The sequence below is a fragment of the Engystomops pustulosus genome, chromosome 7 (assembly GCF_040894005.1).
Source record: "Engystomops pustulosus chromosome 7, aEngPut4.maternal, whole genome shotgun sequence".
NCBI classification, from domain to species: domain Eukaryota; kingdom Metazoa; phylum Chordata; class Amphibia; order Anura; family Leptodactylidae; genus Engystomops; species Engystomops pustulosus.
In genome coordinates, this window is record NC_092417.1 from 96721394 (window position 1) to 96738841 (window position 17448).

General features: G+C 42.9%; 1 protein-coding gene across 2 annotated transcripts; it reads right to left on the bottom strand.

Moving 5' to 3' along the window:
• Positions 1 to 445: 445 nt before the first annotated feature.
• Positions 446 to 10802, bottom strand: KARS1 (lysyl-tRNA synthetase 1). 2 transcript variants are annotated; one of them, XM_072117299.1, is made up of 15 exons: positions 10643 to 10778; positions 8464 to 8636; positions 7742 to 7868; positions 7209 to 7371; positions 5631 to 5724; positions 4051 to 4237; positions 2839 to 2964; positions 2647 to 2766; positions 2411 to 2573; positions 2008 to 2181; positions 1517 to 1602; positions 1341 to 1426; positions 1134 to 1260; positions 743 to 886; positions 446 to 648 (listed from the first exon to the last, which is right to left on the bottom strand). In XM_072117299.1, the coding sequence occupies exons 2-15, from the start codon at positions 8595 to 8597 to the stop codon at positions 565 to 567; spliced, it is 1815 nt and encodes a 604-aa protein (XP_071973400.1). In that variant the 5' UTR covers positions 8598 to 8636; positions 10643 to 10778; the 3' UTR covers positions 446 to 564. The 2 variants fall into 2 exon arrangements, with proteins under 2 accessions (XP_071973400.1, XP_071973401.1); XM_072117300.1 differs by lacking the exon at positions 8464 to 8636 and having other exon boundaries at positions 10643 to 10802.
• Between the last annotated feature and the right edge of the window lie 6646 nt (positions 10803 to 17448).

Here is a 17448-nt window from a genome sequence, read left to right on the forward strand (position 1 = left end):
TAGCGTCAGAAGATGGCAAAAAAAATTTTTTTCTTTTTTGTACACATTCGTTTAATTTTTGAAAATGTATTAAAACACAATAAAACCTATATAAATTTGGTATTGCCGTGATCGCACCGAACCAAAGAATAAAGCAGGCGTGTTATTTGGAGCGAAGAGTGAAAGTCGTAAAAACTGAGCCCACAAGAACGTGACGCATGTGCGTTTTTTTTTTCAATTTTTCCACATTTGGAATTTTTTTTCAGCTTCACAGTACACGGCATGTTAAAATAAATAACATCACGGGAAAGTAAAATTTGTTACGCACAAAATAAGCCCTCACACAGGTCTGTACATGGAAAAATGAAAAAGTTATGGATTTTTGAAGTTGGAAAGCGAGAAATGAGCCGAAAAACCCTCCGTCCTTAAGGGGTTAAACTGTACCATAAATACTCTACAAATGAAGTTCACAGTATATATAATTTATTTTTTCAGTATAAAGCAGCTTAGAGCTGTGACATGGTGTAGACAAGAGCCTCTAACATGTACGTATCAAACATCTTAAAATCAGACAAATCCCAAAAGTTACACAGATGTCCCATTGCCCTGACTTGGTGCAGTTTCCTTCTTGTTGTCTTCTGGCTTCATAGCTGGGAACAAAAGCACCTCCTAAAGAAATTGAAAGAATTGTGTTATACCAGAAATTACACCACTGTAGACTTATGTTAGTATTACCTTACATATGATAATGCCCTGGCCATACCTTTATATTATTGGAATCCGTTAGGAACATTGTCAGCCTATCAATGCCCATCCCCCAGCCAGCAGTAGGTGGCAGGCCATATTCCAATGCAGTACAGAAGTTTTCATCAATGAACATGGCTTCATCATCTCCGGCAGCTTTGGCCTAAGGAAACAAACCACTCATGAAGCAGATTTAGGGTGTTCTATTGATTATTGCTAAGATTATTGCTAAATGTTCAGACCATCAGTCATAAGCAGTGGCCTGCCAGTAGGTAACAGAACCAACATTACTTTAAAAAAAAAATGGTTGTCATAATCCTGGGATGCCATCTGATCAGTTTCCATGGCTATTTCCAGTCATTTTCATGAGAAATGAGAATAAAGCCATAACAGGACATGAAGAAACTTACCTTGGCTTGATCCTCAAAAAGCTCTCTCTGCCTGATGGGGTCATTCAATTCAGTATATGCATTGCAAATTTCTTTCTTCATGACAAACAGCTCAAATCTTTCTGTAAGTCCCTTCTCCGATCGATGCCTTGTGAAAACAAAAAGGTTATAAATCTACAAATAACTAAATAATACAAATATCACAAAGCATGACAGGTCAAGACTTACCATTTAGCAAGGGGGCTCATAATTTGCGGATGGTCACAAATAAAAGTTGGGTTAATGCAAGTTACTTCCAGGAAATCACCAACGAGCTAGGAAATAAATAAATAGCACCATTATACAGACCGTCACTACAAAATAACAAGTGTCACATTGTCTTGCTAATACAATGAATTGAATACCTTATCTAGTAGCCTTGCTGTGGTCCTAGGAGGAGGACACTCAACAGCTTTCTCCACACAGAGATCATCTAGGAACTTACGGGTTTCTGATTAAGAAATATTTAAAATATGAATAAATACCAGAATTTACAGCCTTCTATAAACTATTCGATACAAATCTGTTTTTAAATGGGGTTTTCAGTCCCAAAATAATTTGAAAACATCCATAGGACGGATCATTTATAGTTGGGGAGGGCAACAACGGGCGCCGCCGATACAGTCAGAAATAACACACCTAGGTCAGTAGTGCATCAGCTGTCTGGCCGCACTCCATGTGCTAGCAGTGCAACCAATACCATACAAACAGAACTTTGTAGTGTAGAGTGCTGGGTGGCGCACAGATAAACTATCAATGTGCAGTACTTTGAATAAGTACTTCCTTTACGCAATTTTCAGTTCTTGGGGTTTGGGTTAAAATGGAGATATTCATACATTTTCCCTATTATTTTTACCTTCGGTGTCAAATTGGTCTGTTGCTGGGAGCTTCTTTCCCAGGACCTTTTCTAGTTCATGTACCATGCTGATTCTTCTGAATGGTGGAGAGAAGTCTAATTCTTGTGCCGGTCCTTCTGGACCCTCAGGGTGGTATGTCAGTTTATAGCCACCAGTGATGTGTTTCACCATACCTGCAAAATATAATTAAAATAATACACTTTTTTTTTTTTAAATAAAAAGGAGTTATTTGTTAAACCCTACAATCATGAGTGGATAGACGGGTTGTCCAGCATGACCAAGAATATTTCCAGTCAAGGATACTGAGAAAGGTGCCATATACTTAAAATATATATAGACTTTTTATTTAACTTCGCCATTTCCAAACACATATTTTCCAATAGTACAATGTGTATTACATACCCGATAGAAGCTTCTCTGTGATTTCCATGAGGTCATTATAGTCAGCATAAGCCATGTAAAATTCACAGGTTGTAAACTCTGGATTGTGAGTCAAGTCGATTCCTTCATTTCTGAACTGTCTGCCGACCTCATAAACACGGTCAATCCCCCCGACCACCAGCATCTGCACAAACACACTAGTTAGTTATAGATATAGGGGGTTTACCTCAATCCAAATAGGGAAACCAACAAGATACCTTGTGATACAGCTCTGGTGCAATTCTCATATACAGGTCCATGTCTAGTTCATTGTGATGAGTGACGAACGGTTTGGCTACAGCTCCTCCAGGAATAATATTCATCATTGGAGTCTCAATCTGTTAACATATAACTTGGCTAAATTTCACTTCACCTGGCAATCATAATCTAGATAAGAAAGCTTTACTTACCTCAAGGAATCCCAAATCATCCAAAAATCTGCGAAGGTATGTGATAATTTTTGATCTGACAATAAACTTCTGTCGTACATAGTCATTGAGAATGAGATCAAGATAACGCTGGCGGAAACGGGTCTCCTGTTAAATGGAGCAAGAATGCAAATGAGGTTTATGGTACATTACATTGATGGCTCAGTAACTAAGCAAAACATGTTCTACACCTAGAAGCATTAAGATAATTCTTAAGAGTATACAAATATTGGGAAATTGTTCTTCTATGCTTAGGTCAAATCAACCCTTAAATTGCCCTTTTCTGTTTTTACACAATGCCCTAGTCAGTTCTTTCATAATTAAATTTTTTTTGGAAAGCTATGCAATAGAAATTATGACTAAATACTGTCTTCAGGGGTTTTGAACCAGGTTTTCACTTCCATTCATGGCACAATGCATCCCAGACTTCTATGCATAAGCAGACAATAGCAGCCCTAAAGTTATTTTGCAAACATAGGCTCATTTCCTAACGTGCATTTTAAACAACTAAAATTCCCAGCGCATATGTGAAACAATTCTCTAGGGCAGTAGTGGAAAGCCTATGGCATAGGTGCCAGAGATGGTACTTACGGCCCCCTCTGTGGGTACCCAGGTCATTGTCCCCAAAGAGTTTACCAGACAGGATTTGAAGGCGTGGACATGGCTGGATTATCTTTCTGTACAAAGGGACCCTGGAGAGAATCTATAACGATAGCCTGAATTTGCCCTCCTACTTTCAACTGTTTTGGTGGCCTCAGTGATTGAAAGTTGTGTAAGAAGAGGGAGCAATAAGTTACTGCACAAATTGCTGTGTCGGCACCTTGCGATAAATAAGTGGGTTTTGGTTGTATTTTGGGCACTTGGTCCCTAAAAGGTTCACCAGCACTGTCATAGGGTTTCATTGACCCAACAAATTCCTTTCTGGAATGTGTAGTCTTCTGTGCTATAGTAAAATGGTGATATATGGCAATGTATGATTATATAGTAGTTAAAATATAGACGCATTACCAAAGCTTTATGCTACAGACATGGTCGAACAATGACATTTTTTTGGACAAGATGGACTAAACCCAAATCCATAAATTAGTGTTCTTGTTATCAGCAGCATCCAATCAAATGCATCTTAAACTTTGAGCAAAGACTGCAAAGTGGAAATCAATATTTCACATAGGTCACATCCCTGTGTTTTCTTACCTTGTCTTTCAGGCCGAAGTGCAGATGAGGCAACATATGTAGACAAGGGGACAGAAGACTCATTTCGTTGGGTATGATACTCAGTTCACCCTTTTTGGTCTTGCCAGGGTTTCCCTTTACTCCAATAATATCTCCACGTCGCAACTTGTTGTTTACGGCAAAGAATTCTTCTTCAGATTTGTAAAATCTATAGTAGGTGGCAAATATAAAATGGCCAGATATTTACTTTCATCTTATAGAGAACACTGCATAGTAATGAGAAGCAAGTATTAACATTAAAGGGAACCTGTCAACACATTTGCACATATACAGACAGGGACAGGTTCATAGAGAGCTCCATTAACTGACTGACACCTTTCTTATAGCTAATAATAGTTTCACTTACATCCACATTAATCACCTTTTATCTTATATTATCCGGCATAAGAGGGGCGTGTCCTGCTTATCAGGCCCCTCCCATGTACTCCTGCCCATGCCTTATTGGTCACAGTTCATGTCATGTGACCAGAGTCACATAATCTTGGGTCCTTTAGTCTCTTAAGAATAGCAAGCTGTACCCCATGTATCTGACCACATGAAGTCACAGCAGCCTCCATGGACTTCTACTCTTCTCAATCCTCCATGGAGGCTGCTGTGATCTCATGTAATCACATACATGGTGTACAGTTTGCTATTCTTGGAATAGCTTAGAGGCCTGCAATGATGTCACTCTGGTCACATATCATGAATGTAACACAAGGCACCATGTAAAAATATTGACACAATATTTCCATGGTCATAGAGGTTTATAGGTCTGTAGTTGAATATTAGCAGCCGGTCCCTAGGTACGAGGCGGCAGAGCAGGGATTTTAAGAGACACAGAGCTGTCAGTCAGAATAAGGGGGTGTGGCTCACTGGTATCTCCGACTCTCCTCTCAGGAGAGTCAGGAAAGCTAATTTGCATATCACAAAATTTTAGGTGATATGGGGAGGACTTGTAATTCATAATCAGCAAGCTTTGTTAGTGAGGGGGGCAAAATCTGGTGACAGGTCCTCTTTAAAGAGTCTTTCCACGTGCACTGACTTTTCCTCTCCGAGATGCTGCTTGGGGAGGTGGGTCGGTCGGTAGGGAGGGGGAATTGAACATAATCTGTGCCCTAATGTGCCCCCAAACCATCATCAGCCCACTAAAAAGGACAATAAATTCCTTCTTACTTTCTCAGCTGCTATGCCACTCAAACAAAAAACGTTCTGTGGATAACTTCTTTTTTTCATTAGCATTCAAACATAACTTAAATTTGACATGCCTGTGCAGCGCTGCGTAATCTGTGTGCGCTATATAAATAAAGAATTATTATTATTATTATTAATAAATTTGTATTTTACCACCACGTGGATCCATAAATAGGGAGCTTTGCACATGTACCACCTCCTTCACATGTGGCTTGGCTGGAAGGGGAAAGTCATAGAACCCCAACCCAGAGGTGGCACCCATGCCCATGAGTTATCTATTCCATTCAGGTAAGAAAACTCCTTCAACATCTAATACAAGAGGTTATGTATTAAACACCCATATAAAAAAATAAATATTCAGGGCTTACTTAGAGTTTGCCATAACCTGCAGCTTCATGCCCTCTCCACGAAGATCATAAAAGATGAGCTTGGCCCCAGAAATACGTTTGGCATGGATGCGACCTAAAATAAGACATGAAATACAACAGGTGATCGAAAATGGGAAAATGTTCACAATTCAAATACAGATAAATACTTTATCAACTCTTTACATCCTATTAAAGGTACAAGAGGCGGCCCATAGTCCATTATATTTCAAACCCAGGCTCCCTCACCATTTTCAAAATGGTCAGACTTTGCGCTGCCATGGCATTATTGCCCTCATATTTTATTGACCAGAACATATGCTTTTAAATGTATGCAGACAACTTTTTATTCTTAAAATACGTCCTCTTGGCATCAAACCGATATTTTGGACAGAGGCAGAAGGTTCCATCTATTGTATAGCAATTGTATAGCTTCCTATTCAATTGAATAAAAGTGATATGTATAAATAGGTTTGTATAGATCTGATTTAGGTATATACACGGATACATATATGTCCTTTGCCTGTCCTGACTGGGGAACCTGGTTAGATCATCCTCTTATAAAATATGGGCCACCACATTCTTAGCTCTCCCCTAGCCAGAGGTTCAGGTAATGTCTGTATACGTGTCACAGACCTGCATTCTGGGAGTTTCCCTCCCACAAGTGGTTTCAAAAAAAGCAGTGGGCTGTCTATTCATACTGCAGCCTCCCAACTTGAAGTAGGGTCTTGTAACTGCAGCAGAGTTTATAGAACAGCACTGTTAGAGGGGCCAGATCCATCGGTACGATCGGGCTGCGACGCTGACAGCCCGAACTTGTACTGTGACAGGGGCTGATATCATCAGTCCCATCACAGCAGCCCCTGTATACAGCAAGAGGCATGCAGGGAAGATGCTATGTGCATCTTCTCTGCACGTCTCTGTAGTGAGCTCCCTGATAACAGTCATCCAATGGGCTGTTACGATTAGATAACTGTTATACGTTATCTGCATATAAGAAAAGCAGGAACCACATTTAAAAGTGTGCTTGTAATATTTAACAAGTAAAATAAGTTAAAGCGTTATGCCCCTTGCCCCCACAAAAAAAAATAAAAATTTGTCTGCACTCGCCCCAGTCACACCTGGGAGGTCAGATGCGCCAGCCCCAGTGCAATCTGTAGGTTAAAATTACTGAGGAGATGAAAAAAATGGTTGTGCCCCTTAGTTAATGCACAATATAAAATTACTAGAATGGTCTCAATTAGCTATTTAAGCAAAGAAGAGGAGGGTGTTACAAATTCTTGTATAAATAGACAGTGTCTTTTAACACTATATACGCATAAAAGTTATTTACTTGTATTACTGGAAATGTCACACTCCTCTACGTCTAAAAACACTGTGAGGAGGAGTATTATTACTCTTCTGGAAAATATGTTAGTTCAACCTCTGCCACCAGTGTTCAGATTGTGTGTCTATGAAGCCCAAATCCACACTGAAAGTGTCAAATCAGATACACTCCTGTTCTCTCCAGCCCTTTATTTTAATTTGATTAGATTTTTTTGGTCAATTTATTTTTCCTTTTTGTTATCAGCAAAAACTCACCAGCTACAGTGACTACTTCCTCCAAATGTTCACCGATCTGCAGGCCGTCATATTTCTGGATAAATTCAGTGAGAGACATTTGAACGTGAAACTTGTGTGGATAAGGATCATCCTTGGTCCCCTTCAGCTGTTGAATAGCTTGGGTTCTAATTTTGTAATATTGCTGACAGAGGATAAATAAAAGGGATAAAGATTAGTGAAGGAAAGGTTTCCATCACTTTCTACATCATTATCTAAGAGACACCTCTATTACACAGCCAAGTAAGCAAGTTTTCTTAATGATACTAGTTAAGTGGGTCACTAAAAAATACCTCTTTTGACAACATAAGGTTAAACATATTAAAATCCAAGTGAATACGCCCCCATATACATTTGTTTGATAATTTTGCACACCGTGTACTCAATATGTTTGATCAGCTGACATCTAGGTTAATGGTCTCCAGCTTTTGGAAACCAACAATTCCCAGGCTAGTACAAAATCCACCCTTGGAGAAATATAACCTATTTGATGATTTTCAGATTCAACAACTTACATTGGGGTCAAGTGTCTCCTCATCCACCACTTCTGCTTCTGGTTTCTGAACTTTCTCATTGTGATCTTTTTGCTTTGCTTCTTTTTCCGCTGCCTTTTTGTCGGCTTTCATTCGCCGTTTGAGCTCACTAGAAATCACATCAGAGAATGATTTAATGAAGTAAATAAGTTTTCCATCTTTCTATAGACCCAGGAGGTCTTGATACATCAAGCACAGTAATAAATGTTCTGCCCTAATTCCTCCAAGAGACCACAGAGTGGACGGAGGAATCGGCACACATGAGAATCATGCAGCGGTTGTAGAGTGGCCATACGGAGCAGAATAGCATACACACAGCTTGCTATCAGAGGTTGATCAGTAGAGTATTGGAGAGGTGTCTACAGGAGTTTTCCTTTTTTTTTTTTTGACAGAATTTAAATACCCCTTCAGCTATTGAGCTGCAGGCAGAAAGGGAATCCATTGTTTATCAAACCTTGCGGACTGCAGCAGTCCTTGACTGGAAACCTGTGTTTCATCCCTAGAAAGGCACAAGTTATGGAAACATGTAAACTGGATCCCAATTCTGGATGACTGCAGTGTGAATACAATACCTGCCATGTAAGCCATTACCCATGTGGAACTTTTGTACAGCAGAAGACTGGATTATAAAGCACTAATAGTAGGTATAAGACAGGAGGTTCATGAAGAAAAAAGTTGGTGGGGTGCAAAGAAATAGAACCAACCTTTTTTTCCCATGAAGTGCCTGGTCCTTGTAGAGAGGAGAGAAAGTAGAGACATATTTTCCAAGGATATTCTCTTTAAGTGCTCTCTGTGCCCATATTGGGCTCCTAAGCAGCCCGAGGAGAGCCTGTGCCATCACAGCACATTACTCCTAAACCCCAAACAGCATTACCACCTAACAGGAAAACAAGGCAGAAGACGTTATCGATGAACAAGAACAAAACACCCGCGTCATGCATCACCTCTATAGGTGATTCACACACATCACAAGAAGAGCAGCCATCTGACCTGTAATCTCACCAGAGCAGTCATTTATGTGCGGCTCTCTTCTTTTTTTTTTTTAAATCCAATCTTTTTTTTATTGAACATTTTTCATTTTACAACACACAGTAACATAGAAAAAAGAAAACACAAAACATATGCAGCTCTCTAATAAGCAGTCAGGACATTCTGTTAGTTGTAGTTCTTGAAAAAAGTTGTAGGAGTAGCCACGTATATAGACATGGCAATATGCATGTGTAAACACTTATGGGCTCATGTGCCATAACCAGTTAGCTCTGACCATGAGCAGAATCGTCATCCCTGCACATCAAGTGCATAGGAGTGGCCAGCCAAGGAATATGTTATAGTCTTCAAACACTCAATTCCAGGTTTATGATATACAATGTTTGACTACACTTCTATTTCAACTCCAGCTGTTATATAACAGGACATGCAGATAACTGGAAAGCAGAAGTGGAAATAAACTCCTCTTGTACTTATGTGTGTCAAATGTTCCCAGATTACATGAAATCACATGACCTATTCTGTACTGGGGGAAAAAAAGTGCATCAGAAATACACTAACCTAGGACTGGCCCTAGGAAACAAGTTTCAATAGATGCATTTAATGCCAGGGCAAACAACTACAAAAAGGGCTGTTTGGGACACCTTACCATGAATTTCCATCACAGCAGGTAACACCTGTTGCAATAACCGAAAACCCTCTGCACTGCTTTTCAGTGTGTGTGTGAATAAGATAAAAAAAGAAGATTGGTTTGCTCAACAATTGACTAAACATGCAGTAATAGAAGGAAGTTAGTGTGAATAAGCCTTAACAGTGTTCCTATGGACCTAGACTGAATGCCAGCTAAGTGCCCATGGCCAATTTAGGGGACTAGAAGAATTGGGGATCATCTGATGTAGATGTCCGACAATGGAAAAATCAGATGTAGATATTTACAGGCAGTCTATAAAGTCTCTCTTATTGTACTTGATTATTATTAAGATATAAAAAAAAGCAGACACTCCTCAACTTAAAACACTTTCAGACTACTTGTACAAGGCAGATAAGATGAAAGAATGACATTGCGGCTTATCTCTCTCATACAGATCCAGTTTCCTAAACATCTGGGATCTGCATAAACCATGCTACAACTGTACTGCTGTCTGAACCTATGGACTAATCTGGTGGATAGTTATTATTGGATATATTTTCATACTGTAAATACAGTGCTGTTGATTGACATTCGCAAGTCTTTGCCATAGGTTACACCCACCTAAGGGAAGTCTACCAGCCAAAATTACATAATTAGTGAAACAAGCACTTTATAGATTACTTCCTGAAAAATTGTTCCTGATTCCCATATAGCCAGGGGGGATTTATCATATACTGCCGCCTGTGCAGGTTACTACTACAACCATCATCTCCTGTAAACCATCCTCTGTAAACACAATGAACCAGCACCACAAATCTATGTCCAGATATTTTGTTGCATAGCATTAGCATGGAATATAGTGAGGATTCACTGAGGTGACAGCAGAACTTTGCAATCATTATATAGTACTAAGCATGATCTATAGGAAAGCGCTTGCCCTGAATGGGTTACAAGACCATATACTGCATCTTTCTGTATTCACTCCTTGCCTGACCTCACGTTTCAAATCACTGAACCCCTCTGCTAGTTACATCAGCCATATCTTCGTTCTTGGGAGTTGTAGTCTCCCATGGAAATCTCTTCATTACAGCCTATTGCTTGACATCTCTAAAAAACTACAGTTCCCAGAATCGCTCACTGTACACCTCAGGCATGGAAGCGGAGAACAGATCACATGTTCCTGCGATAAGGGCTCAGAAGGACTCGCTACAGGAGCCGCACCGCGTACGCATCATGAAGACCTCTATATAGCGCCCCGTGCTCACTTTTTGCTCAGTTTTGCCTCACAGTCCCCAGGAGCAGCTGCCTGAACGTCCGCCATGTTCTCAGGCCGGTAGAAAGAAAGCTCTTCCGCCTGCGCGGAGAGAAGCTGCGAAAACTACTTCCGCTACGGGGGTGGGGCTTAGTGACGTGGCGACGTGTCGTTGGCTGCGCTTGTGTTATGCCTTGTGTGGGGGAGTCACGGGGCAGCGAGCATCGGTGACGTATCTAACGTTTATGGTAATTTTATTATGCGGCTACTGGGGCGTGGAGTAGCCGCATCTGAGGTTACACGAGGCGGCTACTCCACGCCCCGGTAGCCTCTTTTCTCCTCCTACTTACCATCTTCGGCGCGCAGCTGCTCGTAGCGCGGTCACTGCCTCGAAGCTGGGGTGACACTTTGTACTTCATGTTAGTTGAAAAATGTTTGAGGTATGTTTCGCATTTATTTATGAGAAAAACAGATCTTTGGTGAAAATTTGGAAAAATTCTCAATTTTTGAAATTCAAAATGTTCTACTTTTTCCACACATAGTCATAACCGCAAAATAAACATAATATCTAACATTCACTAAATGTCTAATTTATGTTATAGGTTTTTTTAGGTGCGATTGTTCACATTTTCATAAAAAATGCAAAATAGCACTTTTGAGGGACCTGCTCAGGTTTCAAGTCACTTCAACAGGCCTAAATAAAAGTAAAACCCCATAAATTACGCCATTATAGAAATGACATCCCTCAACGTATGTAAAACAACTTGCATGAACTATGTTAACCCTTTAATTGTTTTACAGGGGTTAAAACAAAATAGTGTGCAATTTTAACTTTTTTTTTTTTGGCTAATGAATGTGTTTTTCATAAAATGTACAAATTCTCAGTGGATAAAATACCAAGACGCTCCACAAAGTTTGATACCCAATCTCTTCCGAGTATAACAATACCCCTATGTGGTGGTAACCAGCTGTATGGGCACACGCCAGGGCATCGAAGGGAAGCTGCGCCATTCAGAGCAGATTATACATTGCCCCGTTTTAATGGCTATACAATATTTTTTTGGCAATTTGGACATAGCGTATATAAGCCGAGTTTTTCAACACAAAATTTGTGCAGAAAAACCCAAACTCGGCTTATACTCAAGTCAATTAAAAAAATTAACACTGTACTCACCTTTCCGACGGCCCCCATAGGTCCTCTTCTGCTTCCGATGTTCCAGTGCCTCCTCAGGTCCTTTTGGTCCTCTTTGGATTCTTCTGCTCCTCTTTGTGTCCTCTTTAAGTCGTTCCACTCCTCTTCGGGTTATCTTGCGATGCCAGTGGCTCACAAACAATGACGTTGGCAAGCAGCTGACTTCATTATCTGTTTCGGGCGAGCACGTAAACCCGAAGAGGAGCGGAATGAGCTGACGAGGAGCCGAAGAAGACCGAAGGAACCGAAGAGGATCCGAAGCAAGATGTCATTTTGGGGCACTATGAGGATGGCAGGCTATATACTACAATGGGCTGGCAAGCTATATACTACAGAGGCTGGCAGGCTATATACTACAGGGGGCTGGCAGGCTATATACTACAGGGGGCTGGCAGGCTATATACTATAGGGGCTGGCAGGCTATATACTACAGGGGCTGCCAGGCTAAATACTACAGGGGTTGGCAGGCTATATACTACAGGGGCTGCCAGGCTTTAAACTAGGGGGCTGGCAGGCTGTATACTACAGGGGCTAGCAAGCTATATACTACAGGGGCTGAAAGGCTATATACTACAGGGGCTGGCAGGCTATATACTACAGGGGCTGGCAGGCAATATACTACAGGGGCTGGCAGGCTATATACTGGGAGGGCAGGCTATATACTGGGGTGGCTGGCAGGCTATATACTACAAGGGCTGACTGGCTATATACTACAGGGGCTGGCAAGCTATATACTACAGGGGCTGGCAGGCTGTATACTACAGGGGGTGGCAGGCTATATACTACAGGGGCTGGCAGGCTATATACTATAGGGGCTGGCAGGCTATATTCTGGGGGGGCAGGCAGGCTATATACTACAGGGGCTGGCAAGCCATATACTGGGGCCTTGCTGGCTAGATACTACTGGGGGCTGGCTATATACTACAGGGGCTGGCAAGCTATATACTACAGGGGCTGGCAGGCTGTATACTACAGGGGGTGGCAGGCTATATACTACAGGGGCTGGCAGGCTATATACTACAGGGGCTGGCAGGCTATATACTGGGGGGGCAATCAGGCTATATACTACAGGGGCTGGCAGGCCATATACTGGGGCCTTGCTGGCTAGATACTACTGGGGGCTGGCTATATACTATAGGGGCTAGCAGGCTATATACTACAGGGGCTGGCAGGTTTTATACTACAGGGGCTGGCAGGTTATATACTACAGGGGCTGACAGGCTATATACTACAGGGGCTGGCAGGCTATATACTACAGGGGCTGGCAGGATATATACTACAAAGGGTGGCAGGCAATATACTACAGGGGCTGGCAGGCTATATACTACAGGGAAGCTTTTACATGGGACTGCATGTTAGGAGGCTGGTGGAGGGATGTATCTACATGATACTATGTTGGAAAGATTCAGGGAGTGCCTTATGTTAAGCACTGTATGTTGGGCAGGTGAGTTTTTAAAAAAAAATTTGTTGGTGGTTTTAAAGGACACCTGTTATCAGGTCTCTGTCACTAGTCCTGTCACCTCTACCTGTTGGAGCAGCTCACAACGATTCCATCACAGCCTTTATCTAGTCAATTCATACATTAATCATTTTAAAATCATCTTCTCTTTATTATGTAAATGAGGCTGGGCACATGGAGAGAGACAGTGATGTCACCCCAGTTACCCCCCCACCCTCCTTCCCCTGTTCATGTCTGTGTGTAATGTATAGTAAAGCATTGATCGTGTCAGTACTTTACCTGCTGACATGCTGTGTTCTGTTATACACATGTGTGAGACACAGACATCAGCTACACAAGTACCTGAAATGTTCTGCTATACACATGTGTGAGACACAGACATCAGCTACACAAGTACCTGACATGTTCTGCTGTAACATGGCTGCCTGGAGCTGTTGTATCTCTCCTATACACACACATACTGCAGGGGACATGGCCAGCACCAGGAAGCACATGGAACATGGACGAACCATTACACCATTATACCTCACATCATTATACACACTATCAGTCATGTGTATAGGAGTATCTCATACACACAGGCTGCTGGGGGCGCCAGCATCGGGAAGCACATGGAGGAACCATTACATCATTATGCCTCACATCATTATACAGGCTGTTAGTCTTGTGTATAGGAGTATCTCATACACACAGAGGCTGCAGTGGGGTTCGCCTCCAGCACCAGGAAGCACATGGAGGAGTAAGCACCAGGAGTGTCATATCATTATACAGGCTGTCAGTCATGTGTATAGGAGTATCTAATACACACACAGGCTGCAGTGGGTGCCAGCACCAGGAAGCACATGGAGGAGCCATTACACCACTATACCTCACATCATTATACAGACTGTCAGTCAAGAACTATGGGGGGGGGGGAAGCTATGTCTCCCACTCCTGAATAAGCTGGACATCTGAATATGATAATGACTCATTGGACATCTCTCAGGTCATTTGCATACAGCTTTAGTAACTGATTGCTTAAGTTTACAGGTATGTAGAGAGACAATGACCGGATAGGGACAATGCTTTCTAATGGCAGTTTATGGTTCAATAAACTTTATTGCAAGTGAGCGAGAAGCCTACAAGTCAGGCACATGTTCGGGTCGCAGCCCCATATTTAGCTATGACAAGGAATCATAATCAAGTAGGACTCAAGCTCAACCAAGCAAATATAAACGTATCTAACATTAACTAAACATCTAGAAGTGGAAAAATAAGGGGGGTAGGGAAAGAAGGGGGGGGGGGAAAGGGGAAGGGGGAGACAAGGAATCAATCACTACACATCAAGGTTAGGGGGTACCCCCTGTTGCTGAAACAGCGGTGCCCACGATTACGACGTCTATATCCAAGAGGTTAGAGCAGGTGAGTTCCTGAACGTGTCCCATCTGTACCAGGTTTTATGGAAAACATCATATTGATTGTTATCTAATGCTCTCAGTTCCTCCATTCGTCTCAGTCTGTCCATCTCCTCCACCCACAATAGTCTGGTAGGTGGAGAAGTGGATTTCCACAATCTAGGGATTACCTGTCTCATTGCCACTATACAGTGTCGCAGGAGGCCTTTTTTGATGTCTCTAAGCCGCCCTGGGAGCATTGATAACAGAGCAATATCAGGAGAAATGCTCCCTGTGGAGCCGTATAGCTGCTTGTAGAGATCCCAAATGGCGTTCCACACTGCTGCCACCACTCCACAGTCCCACCACACGTGAAGCATGGTGCCCCTGTCCTTGTGACAACGCCAGCAAATAGGAGAAACTGAAGGGAACATGCTATGTAGGCGAGTGGGGGTTCTATACCATCTAGTAAGGATTTTAAAATTAGTCTCCTGGATTTTGTTGGACACCGACATCTTATGGGTTAGAAGGAGGGACTTTTCCCATTGTTCTTTGGTGAAGGTTTTACCCAACTCCGTTTCCCATGCCTTCATATATGGCAGTGGTAGGTCCTCCCCCCCGCAACCCGACAACATCACATAGACTAGAGACACTCCATGAGGAGTCAGATTTCCCAGTAAGTCAATTTTAAGAAATATGTAACGGCCTTCCGTGTCTATCTCCGTGGCCAATATGGTCGGATGGAATGACTTGTGGAAAGCTATGGAAACTCCACAAGCCTTCCTAGAGGGGTGGGGGCAGTGGTGCCATACAGGGTAATACTTATTATGCAATTTGGGAATGCTGTCCACTTTAAAGTGAGTCTCTTGAAACATTGCTACCAGAACTCGTCTCTTATGGAGACGATATAATATTTGGCTTCGTTTCTCCGGTTTATTTAGACCCCTGGCATTGTATGTACAGAAAGTTAATACCGCCATAGTTTAGGTAAAGGAGAGCTTAGATCATGTATAGATGATGTAGTGAGGGGAGGGAGGAGGTTAGACCAGGAAAGAACGGGGAGGGAAGAAAGGGGTAAACAAACATGACAAACATAACATACATGAGAAAATGTACAACCCAGGCCCCTAGTGAGCCTAGTAAATCTAAGATAAGGCATAAAAAGCCAAGGCGATGTCCAGCACCGCAACCCTAAGGGGGAGACGAGGAGACCAATGGGGGGCGAGTCTCCCGGCACATCTCCGCCAAAAAACAATGTATTCATAATACAAGAGAAAATATACTAAGCGCTTCTGAGTTACAATTTCAAATAATTAAAGACTATAAAAGCCCCTGCTAAACTCCCAAAGGTATCGTAACCTGTGATAAATCGAGGAGTACAGGTATTATTATAAAACCACGTGAAAAAAGATTATAACAGCATGGTAAGGAAAGTATAACAGGTAACACCTATCAAATAGAAAAGTATACAAAAAACCGTTCAGGTTCCGGTAGAGTGATTCGTAGCTCGGTCTGAGCCTCTTCTGCGTGCTTCCTGCCACTTCTCTCTCGGCGGTTGAACCGGGGCCGAGTTGATTGTAGGCCACTCAGGTAGGGCTATCTGTGGCAGCTCGAACGTCCCCAGAAATTTCGGGAGGTCTCCGAGGGATCTGAAGACAGCCGACTTCCCATTTTTCTTAGCGATCAGTTGAAACGGGTAGCCCCATCTATACGGGATGTCCCTGGATTGTAATTCCGTCAATAGAGGACACAAGGCCCTTCGCAGTTGAAGGGTTCTCTTCGCTAGGTCTGGGAGAACAATAATTTTGGATCCACGGAACGTGATGTCCTTGAGCTCCCTTGCACGGCGAAGTATCTCCTCTTTTTCCTTGAAAAAAATGGACTCGGCATAGGATGTCTCTAGGGCGCTCAGAAGCCGCCGGCTTAGGGCCCAGTGTGCGATGGATACGATCCAGTTCAATTGGAGAGGCAGAAGGTTGGTTCAAGATCTCTGCAAATAACGCTTGGGCCCACTCCTCAAGTTTAGATGGTTCCACGTCTTCATTTACGCCTCTAATCCTCAGATTGTTACGGCGGTGTCTGTTCTCAATATCTTCCAGATGTGTCAAAATGCTAGAGATATGGGATGCATGTTCCTGTAAAACTTGTGAGTGAGTGTCCAATTGATCTAGAATTTTCTCCTGGGCAGACTCCGCTTCTGCCACCCTGTGGCCAATGTGATGTATTTCTTTTTGCAAACCAGCAATGTCCCTTTTGTGAGATTCCTCCAGCCTTGAAAAAAGGTTATTAATTTCATGCCTGGTAGGCATGGCACGTATATGAGCCTTCCAGTCCCATTCTTGTTGGGAGGCACTTGCCCCCTGGGATGGGGAAACATTGCCCCCCTGGCTTGCAGTGGGGGTGGGAGGTAGGGCCCTGTGAGGAGTGGAAGGCCAGGTTAATGAAGGGGAGGCCTGGGATGGAGGCACTTCTCCTATGCTCCCCGATAGTGGGGGGTAATCTTCATGATGCCCCTCTGAAGGGGCACTCACCGTGGTGCCCGGGGACTGCGGGGCTGACTCCTCCACTTCACTCAGCTCCTGCTGAGAGGGTGGCGCTGCGGTGTGGGGATGACGGGCGGTCGCGGCCGCCATCTTGGAAGCCTCGTGCGCCTCGTCCTCAGGCAGCTCCGCTGTCCTGAGGAATTTAGTTATGGCTCCCGGGTCAGCTGCTGAGGGTGCCGTGGTCCTCCTCGGTCCCCTCCTGTGGACCATGATGTAGTCGGGGCTCTTTGCGCTCTGTGCCGCGGGTGTCTG